The sequence below is a fragment of the Hyla sarda genome, chromosome 10, assembly GCF_029499605.1.
Source record: "Hyla sarda isolate aHylSar1 chromosome 10, aHylSar1.hap1, whole genome shotgun sequence".
Classification (NCBI taxonomy): Eukaryota; Metazoa; Chordata; class Amphibia; order Anura; family Hylidae; genus Hyla; species Hyla sarda.
This window is the reverse complement of record NC_079198.1, coordinates 130,156,610-130,179,682: the sequence shown is the minus strand read 5'-3', so window position 1 is coordinate 130,179,682 and position 23,073 is coordinate 130,156,610. Positions and strand designations below refer to the sequence as shown.

The 23,073-nt window shown below is 41.3% G+C and overlaps 1 protein-coding gene across 1 annotated transcript; it reads left to right on the top strand.

Annotated features, from left to right (window-relative positions):
* The first annotated feature begins 2,734 nt into the window (after nucleotides 1-2,734).
* Nucleotides 2,735-11,351, top strand: LOC130293997 (nicotinamide N-methyltransferase-like). The gene is made up of 3 exons (XM_056543349.1): nucleotides 2,735-2,885; nucleotides 9,503-9,710; nucleotides 10,928-11,351. Exons 1-3 carry the CDS (start codon nucleotides 2,735-2,737, stop codon nucleotides 11,349-11,351), a joined length of 783 nt encoding a protein of 260 aa, XP_056399324.1.
* Nucleotides 11,352-23,073: the final 11,722 nt, after the last annotated feature.

Below are 23,073 nucleotides of genomic sequence, written 5' to 3'. Positions count from 1 at the left end.
GTAGCCAAGAGAAACTAATACAGAAATTCGTCGAAAAAGGTTATGATGGTAAAAAAGTTAGACAAGAGGGAGATATCGTTCAAATGTTAAATAGAAAATAATTATTAAATAAATCTCTGTGTCTGGGCACGTACGACAAACAAGCATGTATGGTAAAAAATGCCATCTTGAAGAATTGGCATATATTGCAGACAGATAAAAATTATGGTAAATTATTCAAAGAACCCCCAATGTTTGCTTAGAAAAAAGGCCAGTCAATTGGTAAAAAACTATGAGGAAAATTAGTCGCCAGACTTTTCTGGCAAGTAGATGAAAAGGAACCTATCCGTGTTTGAATTGCAGCCACTGTAAAGGAGAAAGTTTTAACCATCCATCTAAAGGTTTTTCTATTACACACAAAGGTTTTTCTACCTGTACCTCAAAGAATGTAATATACATGCTCAAGTGTCCGTGCGGGCTCACATATGTCGGTCAGACAGCCAGGATGATTAAAACGTGATTAACTAAACATAATGCTGTTATTAGAAAATGTTTTCGTTATGAAAAAAAGGAGGAGGCAGTATGTTTTTGACAGAGTACGGTCGCTAAACATTTTGGTGAATGTAACCATTCTATCACAACATTTAAATGGTTAATACCTGAGGAGGTTCCGATACAGGAAAATGAAAATCTCAACAAAAGACGCCTGTTACAAAGAGAATGTTTCTGGATTTCTGAATTAAATAGTGCTTTTCCACATGGTATGAACGAGATATGTAGTTTTATAACATGATAACACCTGAGTTAATGTGAATTTGTCTCTAGAATAGAATGTTTTATTTATTGTTAACTTACCTAATGTGAACAGGTGTCTATCGAGGATTCCTGTATAATCCTTCCCCTCTCACCTGGTACAAGGTGTCGACCAGACGGGAGGGAATTTACACCATAGACGGTGAAGATAGTGTAGATAGAGAGCTGGGACTTATTAATGTACCTGGTGGTGGTGCAAATGGAGGGGTTAATAGGGATAGGTTTCATAGAAAAAAAACATACACCTTTGAATTGCATGTTGACTAATGCCAGAAGCCTGTCCAATAAAACTAATGAACTGGAGCTGATAATGTCTGAGGAAAATGATGACATAGTGGGTTTAACAGACATGGTTGGACGATAGCTGTGACTGGGCGGTCATTATACAGAGTTATAGTCTATTTAGGAAGGATCGGAAAAAATGAAAAGGGGGAGGAGTTTGCCGTTATGTAAAGTCCAGTTTGAAGGCTGCACTGCAGGAAGATATATGGGAGGGAAAGGATAATGCGGAGTCATTATGAGAAGAAATATATGGAGATAAAAATAAAAAGATTCTGATGAGGGTTTGCTATAAACCGCCAAATGTAATGGAAGAGGAAAAAAGATCAATCACTGAGGCAAATAACCAAGGCAGCAAATCACAATGATGTGATAATAATAAGGGACTTTAACTATCCTGATATATACTGGGAGACTGAGACCTGTGAATCTCATAAAGGAAACAGGTTTCTGACTATAACTAAAGACAATTATCTGTCCCAAACGGTGCAGGACCCGACCAGAGGGGGCGCCGTACTAGACTTAATATTAACCAACAGATCTGATAGAGTAACTGATGTGCAAGAAGAAGGACACCTAGGAAATAGTGATCATAATATAATACATTATAAATTGTTTCTTCAATAAGGGGATCTTCAGGAAGGTAAAGTTTGATCAACTATAGCCAGGGACATTTCATTATTACATTTCAAAAAGCGATTGCTCTTGTCACTTCTCCTATTGCAACTCCCCTCAGGGGCTGAGAGTCAGGCGTATTTTCTAGGTAAACTTTCCTGTTAGAGTTGGCCTGTGATGTGCAGTTATTGTTTGTTGAAGATGACTTCACTAAACATAAAACATTGTGTGTTCCCAGCTACAAAAACATCACGAGGAATCAGGTGATAATTTGTTTCACTATTATAAATATTTACTACTCGGAGTATATTATGAAACTTTCAAATAATGATAATCATACATTACATTCCAAATAAATGACCTTACACACAATATACTGTACCTAGGGAACATTGCATCGAGCTAAATCATCTAGAAAAAAATAAAATTTCCAAAAGGCCAGAAGAGAAGGGATTGGGTAATATGGTGATGTAGGGTTATTTTTAGACCAACCATTTTGTGGTCAGCAATTTTCCCACCAGAATTTTCTTTTTTTGTAGGAAACCTTAATAAATATGTAGGTTTCATATGCAAATTTGTATTCACACTCCTTTTGTAAGGTTATATTTGATTTTGTGGATTTTTCTGGCACATTGGCCCTGATTTACTAAGAGTGGAGTGTAGTTTTCTTTTTGGGTTTTAATTCCTTACAAGTATTTTTTCCACAGTAATTACTAAGGTTTCCCTACATTTTGCACTTTTTCCTACATTTGCTTTTTTTTTTTTACACATGCTCTGAGCTTTAGGGTTTTCCTCAGCTCAAATCCAGCACATTTTCTGTGGAAACCTTAGTAAATATGTTGGTAATTTTCAAAAATTTGGGGACACGCCCACTTTTTCGACGATCACGCCCCTTTTCCCCGACGGCCAAGCCTCTTATAATAACTCATGTCGGTGACTGAGTCATTCTTATTGACATATTTTGTACATAGATTTCAAGTAACTATATAAAGACCTTAAGCTCCGGTGTAGAGATAGTCACCTGCCTGTGATACAAGATTGGACAATGATGGATTCCAGCTCCTATAAGCGCTACAATGTACACGGATTTGATTCTCGACAACACCTGGAGCAATACTTGTCAGATAAACCTGATATGGTCTTTAGAGAGGATACCTTGAAATTTCCCATTGAAAATCTTTCCAAAATTTATGCAGACGGTATGTATTTAGATTATTCTATATTTGATGTTCTTTGGTGCTTTTGTTAAATACTTTACGTATAGAACAACCTTCCAAGACCAATACTGTCTTATTGTAAAAATGACATTGTGCCTAAACCTATACCCACCCACCACCTTTCTGCTCATGAAGAAACACTCCTCATAAGCATTTAAATTAATAGATTTTAAAATTGTAATCTTAAATAATAAAAAATGTTAAAACATCAAGCCACACTACCCCAGTTGTGTCAAAACATCAAGCCACACTGCACCAGTTATGTCAACTAAAGGGAGCAGAGGCAAAAGCATATCTTTAATTACAATGCAAAATATAGGGTCTGTAGGTTTAGTAAGGGAATGTTGAGTATAAGAATGTAGAGGGTATCTCTAAAATTTGAATAGTCGTGGCAATTACTTTTAAATCTATAATAATCTGGTAATTTTTCATTTACCAAATATAGCAAATCTCATTTCCTGACCTCTATCAACTTCAGGGTCATTTATCAAGGCCCTTATTGGCCAATGTACTCCAGAAGTTGCAGTGCAGAGCATTTATGATGTGCCTTCTTTTGGCACATGTAGATTTATATTGCTGTCAAATCCAGTGGGCATTTTGTGGGCATGGTTTCCTAGGTGCACAGTTTACGCACTGATTGATGCAATTTTTGAAAAAAGTTGCAAAGTTTTGCACAATAGCCACTCCAGCCAAGACCAGGCGCAAGTTCAAACAAGTATAGATATAGACAAAATTACAAATGAAATGGAGCCAAGAATAGAGGAGGAGTCAGACAGCTAAACAATCAGAAACATAACATGCTAAAAGTATAATGGAAAACAGATCATATCTATGAAATAAGTAGTTTAGGCAGTAGGTAAAAATATGCAAAAGGCAATAAATAAACCAAGACACTTCTCCGTCTCAGTACTGTTTAAAATTAGTGATGAGCGGCATAGGCCATATTCGATTTTGCAATATTTCGCGAATATATGGATGAATATTCATCCTATATTTGCGAATTTGGCATATTGATTCACTTTTTCTTCCATGCGCGATTATATCTTTCAGCGAACTACTTTCCTATTGGTTGCTAGGGATGTTGCTAACCTCTGACAACTGTATTTACATCCTTCTCATTGGCCCACATAATAAAAGAAGGGAAGGGTCAGTGTCCTCTGGAAGTGCCGATCTTCACGAAGTTTTGCATTGGACCACAAGCTGGAAGCAGGGAGGGATTATCAGTACATTAGACAGTACACATCATTGTGATGTGTACTGTGAAAAATAAACAAACAAATATTCTTCACAACGAATATATCTTGCAATATTCTAAATATTCGTGAAATCGTGAAGTGACGATATTCGTGGTAAAAATTCGCAATTTGAATATTCGCGCTCAACACTATTTAAAATGACAGAGAGGCTTGAACCGCACAAGTTCTGTTCTTACGGGACCTGAGGAAACAAAGTTTCACTAGTCGTTCAATGCACATAAAATAATCTAAAACTCTTAAAAATCCATGTGCAGTAAACACTATAATGTAATAATCTGGAAATAAATTGTAGTTATAGTCGTGTTTCACTAACACAAATCCAGTGGTGGATTCTGTACTTGGTGCACACCAGTACAGGTTACCACTAATAATAGAAATCTTTCTAGTTCATTGAAAGATCCTACAGAATTGAGTCCATGAGAGTGCTTCCCTTAACATTTCCCTCCCCTCCTCTGTCCTCAACTTCTCTTTTACCTGGCAGCCCAACTTCTAAAATATCTTGATGTTTCAGCTGATCTAGTTGATATCTATGCTGTCCACCATCTTCTCTGTCCTTACCAAGGGGCAAATATTTTATTTATAGGCTGCAAAAATATTCTTAAAATAAATGTCCTTCCTAGACTTCTCTATGTATCTCCAGCCCTTTGGAAGTTATTCAGTTCTCATAGACTTGTATGGGACTTTAAACAAAAACCCCGCCCCTGGCAAATGGGGGTGAGTAAGGGTTAAATCACCTATCCTATGTTTGTTGATGACATATAAGTAACATGTGGCCAAGTTTCATGTTAATATCTTTAGCCATTTGGATGTGATGCTGGAACATACACACACATGTGATAAGCCCCGGGGGAGTGTAGGGTAGCTGGGGTGTTGCTGACCAGGTATCAGGGGTTTATTAACCCTTGTCACTCATGACGTCAGGGTGAGGGTTAAATGCTGAGGTAACGTTGGGCCTATCGCCACCCTTCCCAAGAGCGATAGGTGAGTGCAGAATAACGGATTGTCCACCACCAGTGCTTAGCTGAAAACTTGTAGAAACTTTACTGAAGATTTTCTATAAAATGCAGCAATAACAACAGTCCAGATAACAGAGTCTATATACAGCTGAACAGCGATTGACAACGGTTGGGACCGGGTAAGTTCTCTTTAGTTTAGGAGGATTTTGTAGCATAGATCGGCTGGATTTAGGGGTAGGTTTAGGTCCAGTGATCTTGCGGAGATAGCGGGGAATTGTAAGAACTCATAGTCTATAGCGTAGGCCAAGGCCGCAAGGCTTAGGCCTAGTAATTGTCTTTGGAAGTTACGGAGGTCCTACATCATCCAGTGTCAGCAACCCAAGAGAGCGATTAATGGCTGCAGCTACCTTATATGGGCAGGGGCTGAGCGGTTTTGGATTGGTCCATACAGCTGTCACTCACCGTTACATTGCATTGTGAGTGAACACCTGACACAAGAACCACCAAAGGTCCTTCAACAAAACCATACAGTTCTGAATACATAGTCACATGACCTAAGGTCCTGCAACGCTAACAGGTGGGCATTTAAATATACATATTTACATTTATATTTAGATGAATATTAACTAACTGAGGGGTGACGAGGGGCTAACCAGAAAAGAGGGACCCCACCGTTCCTAGGAACTCTGACTTTGGGGACCTCTACCAAGGTACGGTATGCAATACGGTACCGGGACACCACACACACATACACACATTGAGTTTTATATATATAGATGACGGGCCATTGACCTTTATATTCCTTAATTTGGCATTCGTTCCAGGATACTCTTTCCTAGAGAAACAGGGAAAATCCCCTTTCACTATTTACCATGTCATGAAAGACTGTTCTTTTACTATATGAGGACCTGGTACCCCAGCCTGTCCAGACTGGTAAAAATAAAATTCTTACTACTAGTAGTCTTATTCCCATGCTGTGTGACTTTGTAGTTGAGGCATTTGCCTTTGTACTATGACACAATTTTTTTCATATTTTAATAGATCAATTACCTGCAGCTGCAGGGGGACTGCTATGGGACTGTCTTGTACTCCTTCATATGCCCATTTATTCCTGTGGCTGTGAAAGGGGTATCTTTTTTTGGATTCAGTCCAAGGTTTTAAAGTGTGATGGTACATAGATGATGATGTCCATAGTTACTAGCGGTGCTCCTCCCCTCTCTCAAGCATTTGGTTCTGACGGCCCTAGGTCAGATGTCATGCCTGTGGGCGGTGTGTGTATTATACTTTCACGGAAGCTTTTTGGATGATTTTTGCATATTACACATCAAATATATTGCAGTACTTTTAGTGTTGTATATTATCAAATAATACAGCACAATTGAGTTCCAAATATAGGTAGCTTATGCACTAGATAACCACTACACCATAGAGCTCCATGGAAACTTAACAGCAACTTGAATCAGACATGTGTGTAGGGCAAACAAATGCTGACCGCACGCCAGGTAAAACAATGAAAGTGAGTAAAAGATTAAATCATAACTCGCAATTTTTTTGCAAAATTCTTCCTGATTTATTTTTCCTTTTTCATTATATTCATATTGCACTTCAGATCGTCTTAGAAAGACTAAATAGCAGCATATTTAGCAGCAGAATTAGACAGCATAGACAGTAGTTCCACCAGTCAAGGCAAAACGTTTCCCCTTATTCATGCGCCAAACTGGTGGAACTACTGTCTATGCTGTCTAATTCTGATGCTAAATATGCTGCTATTTATTCTTTCTAAGACGATCTGAAGTGCAATATGCAATATAATGAAAAAGGAAAAATAAATCCGGAAGAATTTTCCAAAAAAATTGCGAATTATGATTTAATCTTTCACTCACTTTCATTGTTATACCTGGCCTGTGGTCAGCATTTGTTTGCCCTACAAATGTGTCTGATTCAAGTGTTGTATATTATGATACATGTGTGTGTGGGAAAATATTTGTGGTTCTCACAACACGGGTCCTATTGAGAAATATATGAGAGCACTAGCTTTTGCCCGCAGCTTCGTGTAAAATTTGGGGTAACATAGATTAACTTTTTACGATCCTATAGTAATGAGGCCGCTCTGGGTAAAGTCTACGGGCATCCAAACAACCCGAAAAATTACATCTGCTGTTTCATGGAATTGAAGATCGTCATCCTTTGAGGACTATTACCGAATCTGCGCGCAGGGGAACCCGCCTTCTCGCACTACTTATATACTGCCAATAGCCCACATATCCCATCCTCATATCCCGTCCTCCTATCCCGTCCTCCTACCTCGATCTCCTATCTCGACCTCCTATCTCGACCTCTTATCTTGACCTCCTAACCCGACCTCCTATCCCGACCTCCTATCCTGACCTCCTATCTCGACCTCCTATCCTGACCTCCTATCTCGACCTCCTATCCAGACCTCCTATCTCGACCTCCTATTCTGACTTCCTATACTGTCCTCATATCCCGTCCTCCTATCCCTCCTATCCCGACCTTCTATCCCGTTCTCCTATCTCGACCTCCTATCTCGACCTCCTATCCCGTCCTACTATCCCGTCCTCCTATCCTATCCTCCTATCCCGTTCTCCTATCTCGACCTCCTATCTCGACCTCCTATCCCGTCCTACTATCCCGTCCTCCTATCCTATCCTCCTATCCCGTCCTCATATCCCACCCTCCTATCCCGTCCTCCTATCTCGACCTCCTATCTCGACCTCCTAACCCGACCTCCTATCTCGACCTCATATCCCAACCTCCTATCTTTTCCTCCTATCCCTTCCTCCTATCTCGACCTCCTATCTTTACCTCCTATCCCGACCTCCTATCCCAACCTCCTATCCTGACCTCCTATCCTGACCTCCTATCCCGTCCTCCTATCCCGTCCTCCTATCCTGACCTATCTCGACCTCCTATCCCGACCATCCTGTCCTCCTATCTCGACCTCCTATCCCGACCTTCTATCACGACCTCCTATCCCGATCTTCTATCCCGACCTCCTATCCCATCCTTCTATCTCTACCTCCTATCCTGACCTCCTATCCTGTCCTCCTATCTCGACCTCATATCTCGACCTCCTATCTTGACCTCTTATCCCGACCTCCTATCACGACCTCCTATACCGATCATTCTGTCCTCCTATCTTGACCTCCTTTTACGGCCTGCTATCTCGACCTCCTCTCCTGACCTCATATCCTGACCTCCCATCCCGTCCTCATATCCTGACCTGTAATATGTGTACCAGGTATTGAAATATCTCCAGCCGTACGGAAGTTATGTGGGAACATACATTTCCCATGGGACTTTAAACAAAAACTCTGACCCTCACAAATGGGGGTAGTTATGGGTTAAATTAACTATCCTATATTTTAAGTGGACATATAAGTAACATGTGACCAAGTATTATCGAAATATCTCCAGTCGTTTGGAAGTTGTGCAGTAACATATATTTCCCTTAGACTTGTATGGGTATTAAAAAAAAAAAAACATTTTTCACCCCTTAAGTGTGGAATTACGAAAAATCCTTTCTTAGGCTAGGTTCACACTGCGTTTTGTAACTACGGTTCCCGTATACGGCTGGGAGGAGGGTGGAGCCATATACAGGAACGTATTTAATACATGTCTATGAGCCAACCGGAGTGAACCGCAGCCGCCGGTCGGCTGCGTTTTCGGCCGTATGCGGTTTGCCGACCGCAGGCAAAAACGTGGTCGACCAGTCGGCTCATAGACATGCATTAAATACGGTTCCCGTATACGGCTGAGTGCGGGTGCCGCGATTAAGCAGGGACCCGGAGCGCTCGGCGTAACAAATATTTCATGTAATAGTGCCCTATTGGTGCTAAAAAAAAAAAGACAAAAAAAATAAATGTGTATAATACCAAAGTCTAAAATTGCTAATTTTTTGTCACTTCAGATACCATAAAAAATAAATAAAAAGTGATCAAAAAGTCAAATAAAAATAAAAATTGTACTCTTAAATGAGCCCTCATACAGCCCTGCATATAGAGAAATAAAAAAAAACAGCTGAAAGCAGCATTACCCTGGGGATCTGCGACATGTGTCCTGGATCCCCAGTAACAGCGGCGGGCCCTTTACCTGGCCAGGCCCTCAAGCCATGTCCAAACGGACCGGCCGATCAATCTGTTCGTATGTAATACTTCCCTGATGACATCATTCGACATAGAATGACAGAAACGCATTGGTAGTATTGTCTTTGAGTGAAACTTTATCAATTAAAACCTATTGAATGGGATTATAGTGTGTGTGTTTTTTTTTTGTATTAGGAACATGTTTGCATATTTTGTTGAAGTGACAATGACGTTGTTTATCAGCACGCTAACATATTAGATCATTCAATATTTTTCTGCAGGTTGTATTAAAGGAAGTATCCTCATTGACCTCAGCGCTGGTTCCTTTGTTCATCAACTGTATTCATCTTGTGAGTATTTCAAAGACATCATAATCCTGAAGGGCAATGAAAGATGCATGATGGAGCTGAAGAGATATCTGGACTCACGTACGGGAGCATTTGACTGGGGACATGCCATAAAACTTCATGAAGAGATAGGAGAAAACAGGTGAAGAATTTGTCCAAAGTTTAAGGGAAACCGACTTTCATTGTCTTTGTTACTATTATATAGTAGCTTTATATATAGATATGAAGCAGCTCTACAAAATGTAAGACATCGTATCTTTTGCTTGTTTTATTGTTGAAATGATAGTCTATCTATAACAATGGGTATTATTACAAGGGTACAAAATAAGTGTGGTGTCCCGGTACTGTATTTCATACGTTACCTGGTTGTAAGGTCCCCAAAGACAGAGTCCCTAGGAACAGTGGGGGTCCTCTACCTTAGCTAGCCCCTCGTCACCCCTTAGTTAGTTAATATGTATGTAAATAAACATGTAAATATGGCAATTAAAGATTCCTACCTTGTTCGCGTCGCAGGACCTGCGGGTTATGTGACTTAGTTCAGAACTCTATGGTTTGCTGAAGGACCTTTGGTGGTTCTCATGTCACGTGTTCACCCACAATGCAATGTAACGGTGAGTGACAGTTGTTATGAACCAATCCAAAACGGCCAACCCCTGCCCATATAAGGGAGCGGCCGCCATCATTCTCTCTCTTGGGTTGCTGACTCTGGATGAGGTAGGACCTCCGCAACTTACAAAGACAAGAACTAGGCCCAAAGCCTTGTGGCCGTGGCCTATGCTAGAGACTATTAGATTTTACAATTCCCCGTTATCTCTGCAAGATCACTGGACCTAAACGCACCCCTAAATCCAGTGGATCTATGCTACAGAATCTATGAGAAGCTACATTAAGCTTATCTGATCGCAACCAACTGTCAATCGCTGCCCAGTTATAAATGGACTTTGTTATCTGGACTATTATTGATATTGCCTGCTTCAGAAATTCTTCAGTAAAAGTTCCTGCAAGTTTTAAGTTCAACAGTGGTTGTGGACAATCTAATTATTACGCACGCACCTATCGCTTTTGGGAAGGGTGGCGATAGGCCCAGCAACATTACAGAATTTAACCCTCACCCTGGCGTCACGAGTGACAAGGGTTAACAGCGCCCTTTCAGTATCTAGAACAGCAACACCCCAACTAAGCTACACCCCACAAGGCTTTTCCACACAGTTCCTCACCACATAAGCATGACAGTACACCAGTCTTAGTACAATTCTTTATACCACTACTGGAGGCCAATAATCTTGAGCTGACTAAAGAGCTTTCATACTGATGCTGATTGTGGGATGAGCACTTTACTATTTTTCCCATTTCTTTCAGTGACCAGTTTCTGGACAGAGAAGCAAAATTGAGATCAACTATTCCACATGTCCTGAAATGTGACCTTGATAAAGAAAATATAATGGATCCCATAGTCTTACCACCAGCAGATTGTATCATCAGCGCTTGGCTCCTGGATGTTATCTGCAAAGACCAAGATGACTACAGGAGATATCTCAGGAAGTTCTCAAGGATGCTGAAACCTGGAGGACACATGATATTAATTGGGGCTCTTGGCTCAACATATTTAACAATCGGGAAAGAAAGGTTCCATGCTTTCACATATGATGAAGATTTTGTCAGGAAGACTCTAGTTGGAGAAGGATTTGTTATTAATAACTTTAAGGGTAAAAAAAGAACAAATGTGAGTGACCTTACGGACTATAAGTCCAAAATGTTCGTTGTAGCTCACAAGGAGAAGTAGGTCTAAAAAGAAGTTACATTTGCATGTCAATAGATACAATACGTGTAGCTTTAAAGCAGGGTGTTATAATCATTGCAGAGCTTTTTCTTTGATCTTATAGAGAAATCTATTAATTTGTTTAATCAGAATGTCCAGTTGGACAAATTGTTCCCATGAACCCTATTAGGGAGCTCTGAGTTGATAGAGTCCTATGTTAGAAACAATGTTTCTTGCTCTGGATGACCTGTTCAGTTCAGCATTACAGAGACAGTCCAATCATTTGAATGGACACTATGTTATACTTGAAGGGGTATTTCAGCACTTAAAAACTTATAGAAATTGTGTGTGATAAAAAGGGATCTCACTACTGAGATCGTGTGCTGTGCTCGAGTATCTGTGGCACTCCCATAAAAAATGTATGGAGCACATGCCAAAACACCACTACATGCAGTTGTAATTATCAGAGCCCCGTTCTAAAGATCGAGGGGGTTCCCAATCCTCTCGTTAGATGATAACTTAAGTGCTAGAATACTTCTTTAATATCCTTTTTGACAATACTGAAGGGAAATTAACTGGTAGGTTTTTCCATAAATGAAAGCTAATTCCTGGGGGAACACATTGCTATGAACACAATGGCCTACTAAGAGTTGAGTGTAGGTTTCTTTGTGGGTTTTAATTCCCCACAACATTTTTTCCACAGTATATTCTAAGGTTTCCCTACATTTTGCACTTTTCCCTACATTTTCCTTTTTTTACACATGCTCTGATCTGTCATTTTTTTTAGCTCAAATCTACCACATTTTCTGTGGAAACCTTAGTAAAAATCCAGGGTTTTTGTGAAATGTCAGGAGCACGTCCCTTTTCTGTGACAACAAACCCGAGAGTTGGTAGGGTTTTTCATTTCTGGCGCAGACAGACTTCTGGCGCTATGAGACAGAATCTGTCGCACAACCCAACAAAGCATGTCGGGTTTACAATACAAACGTTTTGTGCATCATCTATACCAGGTGATATATTTTATTTATCTTCCCCTAAGGATATTTTTTTCTAATAAGATATATTGGGAAACTGTTTATGGCATTTTATCTTAAAATAAGACCTAGTGCTGAGATTCGCTTGATCATATTGGAAAGTATGGTGGCCTGATGTCTTAGCATCAGTTTCCTTTTCGCTCTTGCATTGTTTTTTACTTGCTTTATAGAAGCAATAATGTAATAAAGTGAAGTATATTACATTTCTCTGTTTGCGTCCTTTTACTAGAGTGGGAACTGTACCATGTACTTGTTCTAAAGGTTTTACAAAGCATAGGGGAGTTAGAGGGGAGAGCACTCCACTAAACAGACAGGCATATAAATAGTACCGGGAGTAATGAAGGAGACCATACTTCGTTGTCCAGGATCCAGCTACATGTCAATAACCGCCTGGCGGGTGCACGTAATACTAGTCAAGACGTGATATGCACTTAAGAAGAAACGTATACATGCACTCACCGCATAGATCCCGCTCACAGGTCCAGAAGTCCAGCCGGAAGAAGCACATAGTGAAACACATGTGCGAAACAGCCGACATTGCCTCTGAGTGCTTCCGAGTGTCTATGGCTGCCTCCTTGTGAGTTCGGACTTCTGGACCCATGAGCGTGTTCTATGCGGTGAGTGCATGTATTTATTTCTTACTATGTGCATATCCTATTTCTAATAAACCAATACCAATGGAGAGACCCTACCTCTAATAATATAATGTATGGGATAGCAAAGTTTTTTAATACAAAGAGAAAATTTACATACGATATTAATACCCAAACCACAGGGCCCTTGTGGTAAGGTATGCATCAAACAAATACATTACACCTTAATGGGGTTATCCAGAATAGAAAAACAGATCTAATTTCTTTTAAAAAACACTCCTCATCTGTCTCCAGGTTGGGTGTGGTTCTTCAGATCAGTTCATTTTTAAGGGGTACTCTGCTGCTCAGCGTTTGGAACAAGCTGTTCCAAACACTGGAGCTGGCACAGGGAGCTTGTGATGGCATAGCCCCGCCCCCTCAATGCAAGTCTATGGGAGGGGGCGTGACGGCCGTCACGCCCCCTACCATAGACTTGAATTGAGGGGGCGGGGTGTGATATCACAAGGGGGTGGGGCAATGACATCACAAGCTCCCGGCTCCAGCGTTCGGAACAGTTTGTTCCAAACACTGAGCAGCAGAGTACCCCTTTAAGTGAATGGTGACAAGTTATAATACCGCACACAATCTAGGTGCAGCTGCGAAGCTGTTTTTGAAAGAAATTAGCTCTGTTTTTCTATTCCTGGATAACCCCTTTAACTTCTGCCATATAGTAGCATAATATTTGCCACAAAAGTCATTAAGTCACACAATTCTGTAATGGAAGTAAATCTTACTGGATTTAAATATCCTAAAGATGTTAAAGATGGCAATCACAATCGTACAGAGAGAGATGGCGTTCCTCAGTTACAATCCTAGGGAAAGAATATACAGATGGTGGCAGACTAATAATCACTTCCTGTGTGATGTAATTCTCAATATTATATATATCTCCTGTCCCAAGAATGAAGATGTTTGTTCTGAAGAGTAATCCAACAATGGCGGAGATATTCAAAAACTACAGCAATGTAAATCACCTTTTTTTTCCTCCTCATTTGGCAAATGTCTTGTGTGCTGCTTTGAAAATATGAGAGAGTTTGTTTTCGTGCCGCTTATTTTTGCTGCCATACAGATTTTTTTTTTTGCACCAAAATCCCAATTTTTGCGTGAAATTGTAAATCCCAGAAAATTCTGGCAGAAGCATCTCAATTAATATTTTGTGATTACTAGTGCTGATACAAGTGATAACTGTATAAATAAAACCAGAAAATTAAACAGATTTGTTAATTACTAAAATTCTTAATCCTTCCAGTACGTATCAGCTGCTGTATGCTCCAGAGGAAGTCGAGGACGTCTAGTCTGACCACAGTTGTAATAGTGACCACAACATAAGTTTATAGTATAGTACAATTATAAGTTTTTGTTTATCCTATAAGAGGATGTCTACTAGTGGGGCTACAAAAATATTAACCTCTTGGGGACTCAGGGCGTACCTGTACATCCTGGTATAACGCTGGGACATGTGGTGACCCCACGTCATATCGGGTCGGTCCCGGCATCTAACAGTAGCTGGGACCCGGGACTAATAGCGCACGTCACCAATCGCAGTGACGTGTGCTATTAACCCTTTAGACGTGGCGTTCAAAGTTGATATCCGCATCTAAACTGTAAGAAAAGCATTCCCGGCAGCTCAGTCGGGCTGATCTGGACCACCACAGTGAAAACGCTGTGTCCCAATCAGCTAGGACACAAGCGGAGGTTCCATTACCTGCCTCCGGTGTGTCCGATCGGCGATTGATTGCTCCAAGCCTGAGATCCAGGCTTGAGCAATCGACTGTCGAAAACACTGATCAATGGCAATCAATGTACTGCATGTTATAGTCCCTAAGGGAGCTACAACATTGCAAAAAAAAGTGTAAAAAAAGAGTTAATAATTGGGATTTAACCCCTTCCCTAAAAAACTTTCAAATCACCCCCCCCCCCCCCTTTCCCCATTTAAAAAACGTAAATAAAAACAAATATAATCATATGTGGTATCGCCACATGCATAAATGTCCGAACTTTAAAAATATATTGTTAATTAAACTGCACGGTCAATGGCGTACACGCAAAAAAATTCCAAAGTCCAAAATAGTGTATTTTTGGTCACTTTTTATACCATGAAAAATGAATAAAAATCAGAAAGTCAGATCAAAACAAAAATGGTACCGATAAAAACTTCAGATCACGACGCAAAAAATTTGCCCTCATATCGCCCTGTACACAGAAAAGTAAAAAAGTTATAGGGGTCAGAAGATAACAATTTTAAACGTATACATTTTCATGCATGTAGTTATGATTTTTTCCAGAAGGCGACAAAATCAAACCTATATAAGTAGGGGATCATTTTAATCGAATGGACCTACAGAATAAAGATAAGGTGTCATTTTTACCGAAAAATTTACTGCGTAGAAACGGAAGCCCCCAAAAGTTACAAAATGGCGTTTTTTCTTCATTTTCATCGCACAATGATTTTTTAAAATTTTGCTGTAGATTTTTGGGTATAATGACTGATGTCATTACAAAGTTGAATTGGTGGCACAAAAAATAAGCCCCATTTGGGTCTGTAGGAGCAAAATTAAAAGGGTTATGATTTTTAAAAGGTAAGGACAAAAAAACGAAAGTGCAAAAAATGGAAAAACCCTGAGTCCCCAAGGGGATAAACTTCAGGAATGCAAATTTTCAACAACTAAGAGTGACATAAATTGGGACTGTTTAGAAAGGATGTTTTCTTGCCGATACCTTGCCGGTGAAGCCTTTATGCGTTTCAAGTTTCTAGAACTCTTCATCAGAGTTGTCCTTTTATCCTTTATAATAAAACCTTTTTTTTATTTTCAAAGTCCGTGACTTGGGTCTTGTTTCCATTTTATAGTCATCTCCTTACCGCTGGAGCCCCTTTGCACACGGGGAGGCTTCACAGGCAAGGTATCGGCAAGAAGACATCCTTTCTAAATTGCCTACAACATGATATCCATTCAGATCACGTGGTTGGAACACTGTGGCTGCACCTTTGGGACCCTGTGGACACACCAGTGGTTGTGTCACTGCCAACTCAGGTGTTGTGCTCTCAGCGCAACCCCTCCAGGTGAGCAGGATAATTTTGCTCCTCACCACTATGCTTTACTGTAATATAGACTAATGGCACATTGAGCGCTTTTATTTTTCCTCTTTTGTTTTCTTCATTTAATCTCATAGATTGGTACTCTGCCCTCAGTAATAAAAGTACACAAGCTGAATGGGACACTTTTAAAAGCATCCTAAATAGATACTGTGAATGACATATATGCCACGGGAATACAGTTTTTTTTCTTTTTTTGGGCGGGGGAGGGTGATCTGACAGGTACGCTTTAAAGATTCTATAATGACAGGGATTGTTCCACAGAACTGGTGCTAAGCAAGTGTGATACCAATATTCAAAAAATGGTCAAAAATGGATCCTGGGAAATCTAGACCTGTAAGTTTAACTGTTGTGGGTAAGATTTTTGAGGGTTTCCTGAGAGATGCTATTCTGGAATATTTTAATGAAAATATCCTTCTGACACAACACCACCATGCGGAATCGGTCCTGTCAGACTAATCTGATCAGCTTCTATAAGGAGGTCAGTTATAGAATGGACCTAGGGGAAGGTGTGGATGTTATATATCTGGACTTTTCTAAGGCATTTTATACTGTGCCACACGTAAGGTTAGATCATAAAATGAGGAAACTGGGAATAGGGGAAAATATATGTAAATGGGGTAGCAACTGGCTCAGTGACAGGAAGCAGAGAGTGGGGATCAATGGCACTTACTCTGATTGGGTGAGAGTTACCAGTGGAGACCACAGGGGTCAGTACTGGGTCCACTTCTTTTCAATATGTTTATTAATGACCTTGAGGGATTACAAAGTAGAATTTCTATATTTGAAGATAACACAAACTGGGTAAGGTGATCACCACAGATGATGATAACATAATATTACACAGGGATCTGAGGAAGCTGGAGGCTTGAGCACAGACATGGCAAATTAAGTTTAAAATGCAGAAATGTAAGGTTATGCACTTGGGACATGAAAACAAAGTGTACAATTATGTGCTAGATAATAAGACATTAGGTGAAACTTCTACTGAAAAAGACTTGGGGGTACTGGTGGACAGTAGAATCTACTTTAGTGATCAGTGCCAGGCAGCGGCTGCCAAGGCTAACAAAATGATGTGTCAAGAGAGGCATAGAGGCTTGTGACAAGGACATAGTTTTAACGCTGTATAAATCATTAGTCAGACCACATATGGAGTATTCTGTCCAGTTTTGGACACCTGTATACAAAAAGGATATGGCTGAACTGAAGAGGGTGCAAAGGAGGGCGACAAGGATAATTGATGGAAAGGACCAAGACAGGTTATCACTTGGGGTTATATAGTTTAGAGAAAAGACGTCTTGGGACAATCTGAACACAATGTACAAATACATGAATGGACAGTACAGAGATCTTCCTAGGGATCTTTTTATACCTATTTCGATTACCATGACAAGGGGCATCCTCTACGTCTAGAGGAAAGAAGGTTTCACCATGATCACAGACAGAGATTCTTTACTGTAAGAGCAGCGAGACTATGAAACTCTCTGCCACATGATGTTGTGATGTCTGACTCAATAAACAAGTTCAAGGGGGGCCTGAATGTTTTTCTAGAGAGTAATAACATTACAGGTTATAGATACTAGCTATATGGGGATAGAACATTGATCCAGGGATTAATTCTGTTCGCCATATTGGAGTTGAGAAGGATTTTTTCCTTTGTCATAGGACAAATGGCATCAGCCTCATGGGGGTTTTTACCTTCCTTTGGATCAATACAGTAAGGTTTTTATTTGGACTCAATAGACTTGTCTTTTTTCAAACTTACAAACTATGTTACTATGTTACATTATATACAGTATCTCTCATAGGTGAGACCACTCCTCACATTATATATACAGTATCTCCCATAAGTGAGTCTGCTACTCCATTAAACTCCATCTAAAATGGCAGAACCACATGTCAGTACATGGGGCAAGGAACGCTGGGAAGGCGGGAAGGCAAGACAGGAAGGTAAGTAGGTGGGATGACCCTGAATCACATGCAGGATGCAGCCTATCAGCAGCCAGTCACCCCTGTGATGTCACAGCCCCATATATTCGGCAGCCATTTTGTGGCACGTCATATCATTCATTACACTGCATACAGATAGAACGGACATCGCTGTGTGTGTGTTACACAGAAAAGCTCATTCCAGCAGCGTTTCACATCTTAGTCACATCAGTGTTCTGGTGGGTGGAGAGCAGTGTTTTTTTCACTGAAAAGGATTTTTACTGCAGCCATTAACCTCCCAGTCACTTTCTACAGAAAGGGGCAGAGAGCTGTGTGTTGCCTCATACATTTCAACAAGCTGCCTCAGCTTCATAAACCTTAGCAGAGGAGGCAGGAATAATATCTCAGCGCAATTCTGTGTCTTTGTTCCACAACAAATCCTCTGCTGGTTATACTAGTCTGTAGACAGTATAATACCCACCAGTCCATTCCTAATAGTCTGTGACAAAGTGTAATTTTTGTTTAGTACACAGCTTTTTTGTGCTGCAGCACTGTTGTGTATTGCTGGTGTTGTGCAAAAATCCTTTTTTTTTTTGCATACTGTGCCGCATTTTTCTGCCCTCATAAGTGCATACCACATACCTACATCTAAGTAGTGTATTATTTTGTACCTATTAATCTGTCAAGGGCCTAGATAGTGTGAAAGTCCAGGCAAAAGTAACCACGGGCTGGTGTTTTACTAAAATTCGATTTGTTAAGCGTACTGTACCGCATTTTCTGCCCTCATAAGTGCTTACCACATACCTACATCTAAGTAGTGTACTATTTTGTACCTTTTAATCTGTCAAGGGACTACATACTGTGAAAGGACTGCCAAAAGTAATCACTGGCTTGTGTATTACTCCAATACATTTATTAAGCGTACTGTAGTGCATTTTTCTGCCCTCATAAGTGCATACCACATACCTACATCTAAGTAGTGTATTATTTTGTACCTGTTAATCTGTCAAGGGCCTAGATAATGTGAAAGTCCAAGCAAAAGTACCAGCCCTGCACAATTTTGTGGAAGAGAAGGTGGGCCAGTTTTTGAGCCTGTCGGTGTGTACCAAAGTGCACAGCAGTGCCGACGTCTGGAGCTGTAACTATGGTCAGAGACAATACATGTCCTTTTTGGCTCACTGGGTGAATGTGGTTCCTGCACAGACACAACACCAACTTGAACAGGTCACGTCGCTTCCTCCTCCTCCCTCACAGGCCATTGGTCCTGTGACAATGTGCGATTCCGCCTTCTCATCCTCCACCGTGTCCTCAGCCTCCACTGCCCAGACAAGTCTCAGTGACCCTTCAGCATACCATGTGTACAGGGCATGGCGGTGTCACGCTGTTCTTCACATGGTTTGCCTTGGCGAAAAGAGTCACACAGGGGAGGAAATACCAAAAGTTATTAGACGGAGCATGGCTTGCTCCAAGAAAACTGGAAATAGGAACCATGGTGACTGACAATGGGAAGAACATCTTGCATGTGCTGTGACTGGGAAGGCTGAGCCATGCACCCTGCATGGCACACGTGTTCAATCTAGTTGTGAAGCAGTTCCTGTTTCCTTCATTTACAAGACATCCTAACAATGAGAAGGAAACTTTGCGTGCACTTCAGCCACTCGTAAACCGCAAAGCATACCCTCCTTGAGCTGCAGCGGCAGAATGGTATCCCCCAACATAGTCTGATTTGTGACTTTAACACACATTGGAACTCCAGCCTCCATATGTTGGACCGACTGTACGAACAGAGAACAGCCATCACCTATTTCTTGATTATCCAAGCAGATAGGGGTACTCCCCTGTGTAACTTCAATGTGAACCAGTGGCAACTCATACGTGACACCGGCCATTTACTCAGGCCCTTTTAGGAAGCCATATTATTAGTAAGTCACCAGGATTAGGGGATGAACGACGCCATTCCACTGCTTCATTTCTCACAACACGTGTTGGAAACGATGGCTGGTCAGGGCACTGGAGACAAGGCGCCTACATCTCACGGCCACATGAGCCCTGTGGGGGCTGAACTGGAGGAGGAGGGGGAGGGGCACAGTGGAGCACAGTTTAGGTGTCGCCAAATGGCCGGTTTTTCTAATAATCTGACAGGAGAGGAGGAGCAGGAGCAGCCAGAGGAGCTAGAGGGTTATGAGGAAGGCGAGACAGAGGACCCAGACACACCATGGCAGTATGCAGTGGAGATGGAGGCAGGGAGTCCCTCCAAGTCACTTGCACAAATGGCACGATGGATGCTCACTTGCTTGCGTAGTGACCGCCGAATTGTCACCATTTGGCAGCGGGATGACTTCTGGATTCCACCTTATTAGACCCTCGCTACCACCACAAAATAGGGGCTTTTTTTTACACCCACTGAGAGGGAGGACAAAGTGACCTACTACAGAGGCATCCTATGTAGTCAGTTGGCCGATGCCTATCGGCGCCATTGTCCATCCTCTCGCAGGTCTGAATTGGGGGGCCCCCTGCTCTCAACTTCCACTGCCATGTCTGCTGGGGAGGGTTGGGGTGGCAGGAGCATTACCAGCTCCATCAGCAGCAGCCTGAGTCTACAGTTGCTGATGAGTAGCTTTCTTTACCCGCATAGTGAAGCAACTCATCAGCAGCAGGTACACCTGGAGCAGGACCTGAACCAAAAATGTGCAGCGTCTGACCTTTGTGAATATGAATCAAGCATGGATCAGCCAGGATTTCCAGCCACCAATGACTGATGCATGAGAGTAGATTGACCATAGTGCCACACCAACAAATATGGATAGTGCCAAACAGATTTAAGGCGCTTCTCCCCAGTTACAAACATTACCCCCTCATCAGTATTGCCACCCACCACCCCACTCTGTCACCGGGTCACTTCCAGGACACCTGATGCTGCTGCCACCTCCAGGCTGTCTCATTCAGGCACTATATGGTCTCTTCTCATGCTTCAGTCAAATCCAGGCTGTGTTATTCAGCCACTATATGGTCTCCCCATGCTGTTACAAACTCCAGGCAGTCATTAAGCCACTATATGGTCTTATACTGATGCCACCTCCAGGCTCTGTCATTGTTCTGCCATGTGACATGTGACTCCTTGTTAGATTTGGTCCATTGTACCCACACGCCAAGGCTCAGGACACTAAAACTTGGGAGTTAAAATTTCAATTTCAAAATCCTCAATTTCAATTTAAAATTCTTACATTTCTATTTAAAAATCTTAAATTTCAATGGTCTCCTCATGCTCCTGCAAACTCCAGGCTGTGCCATTCGGACACTGTATGGTCTGCTCATGCTTCAGACAACTCCAGGCTGTGTCATTCAGCCACTATATGGTCTACTTATGCTTCAGCCAACTCCAGGCTGTGTCATTCAGCCACTATATGGTCTCCTTATGCTGCCACACCTCCACGCTGTGTCATTCAGCCACTATGTGGTCTTCTTATGCTTCAGCCAACTCCAGGCTGTGTCATTCAGCCAATATATGGTTTACTGATACTGCTGGGCCCGGGTCTGGGCCTAAAATTTTTTATGGTAGCACTAACTAATCTAAATCTTCAATTTAAATTTGAAAATTCATCTTTTAATCTTAGGGATTGTGAAGCCCTAGTGTCTACTAGTGTTGCTCGCGAATATTCGCAATAAGAATATTATTCGCGAATATCGCATATTCGCGAATTCGCGAATTTCGCGAATATAGCGCTATATATTCGTAATTACGAATATTCGTTTTTTTTTTTTTTTTTTTTTTTCTTCACAGTACACATCACAGTGATCACCCCTCTCTGCTTCCAGCTTGTGTGGTGTACAGAAGGCTGTAATACTACTGTGTGAGACTGCCATGCAAAAATTCGCATATGCGAAAATTAGCATATGCTAATTTTCGCATATACGAATTTTCGCAAATGTAAATTTTGTATGTGCTAATTTTCACATGATAATCTTCGCATACGCGAATGTTCGCATATGCGAAAATAAAATGGAAATATAACGAATATGCGAATATTCGCGAATATATGACGAATATTCGTCCATATATTCGCGAATATTCGCGAATTCGAATATGGCCTATGCCGCTCAACACTAGTGTCTACCCATGCTGCAGCCAACTCCAGGCGGTGCCATTCAGACACTATATGGTCTCTGCATGCTTCAGTCAACTCCAGGCTCTGTCGTTCAGCCAATATATAGTTTACTGATGCTCCTGGGCCTGGGTCTGGGCCTAAAAAGTTGTTTAAGGTAGCACTAGCTACTCTAAATCTTCAATTTAAATTTCAAAATTCCTCTTTTAATCTTAGGGATTGTGAAGATCTAGTGTCTACTCATGCTGCTGCAAACTCCAGGCTGTGCCATTCAGCCGCTATATGGTCTCCTCCTGCTGCCAACACCTCCACGCTGTGTCATTCAGCCACTATATGGTCTCCTCATGCTGCCAACACCTCCACACTGTGTCATTCAGCCATTATATGGTCTCCTTATGCTTCAGCCAACTCCAGGCTGTGTCATTCAGCCAATATATGGTTTACTGATGCTGCTGGGCCTGGGTCTGGACCTAAAAAAATGTATGGCAGCACTAGCTACCCTAAATCTTCAATTTGAATTTCAAAATTCATCTTTTAAACTTAGGGATTGTGAAGCCCTAGTGTGTACTCATGCTGCTGCCAACTCCAGGCTGTGCCATTCAGATACTATATGGTCTCGTGATGCTTCAGCCAACTCCAGGCTGTGTCATTTAGCCAATATATGGTTTACTGATGCTGCTGGGCCTGGGTCTAAACATTGTTATGGTAGCACTAGCTACCCTAAATCTTCAATTTAAATTTCAAAATTCATCTTTTAATCTTAGGGATTGTGAAGCCCTAGTGTCTACTCATGCTGCTGCGAACTCCAAGCTGTGCCATTCAGACACTATATGGTCTCCTCATACTTCTGTCACAACCAAGCTGTGTCATTCAGCCACTATATGATGTCCTCATGCTGCGAACACCTCCATGCTGTGTCATTCAGCCACTATATGGTCTCCTCATACTGATGCC

Excerpts from the sequence above, each read along its gene's own strand:
- LOC130293997 (XM_056543349.1), top strand. The coding sequence starts at position 2,735 with ATGGATTCCAGCTCCTATAAGCGCTACAATGTACACGGATTTGATTCT. Across the intron at positions 2,886-9,502 it reads TTCCAAAATTTATGCAGACG|GTTGTATTAAAGGAAGTATC; the intron begins GTATGTATTTAG and ends ATTTTTCTGCAG. Across the intron at positions 9,711-10,927 it reads GAAGAGATAGGAGAAAACAG|TGACCAGTTTCTGGACAGAG; the intron begins GTGAAGAATTTG and ends CATTTCTTTCAG.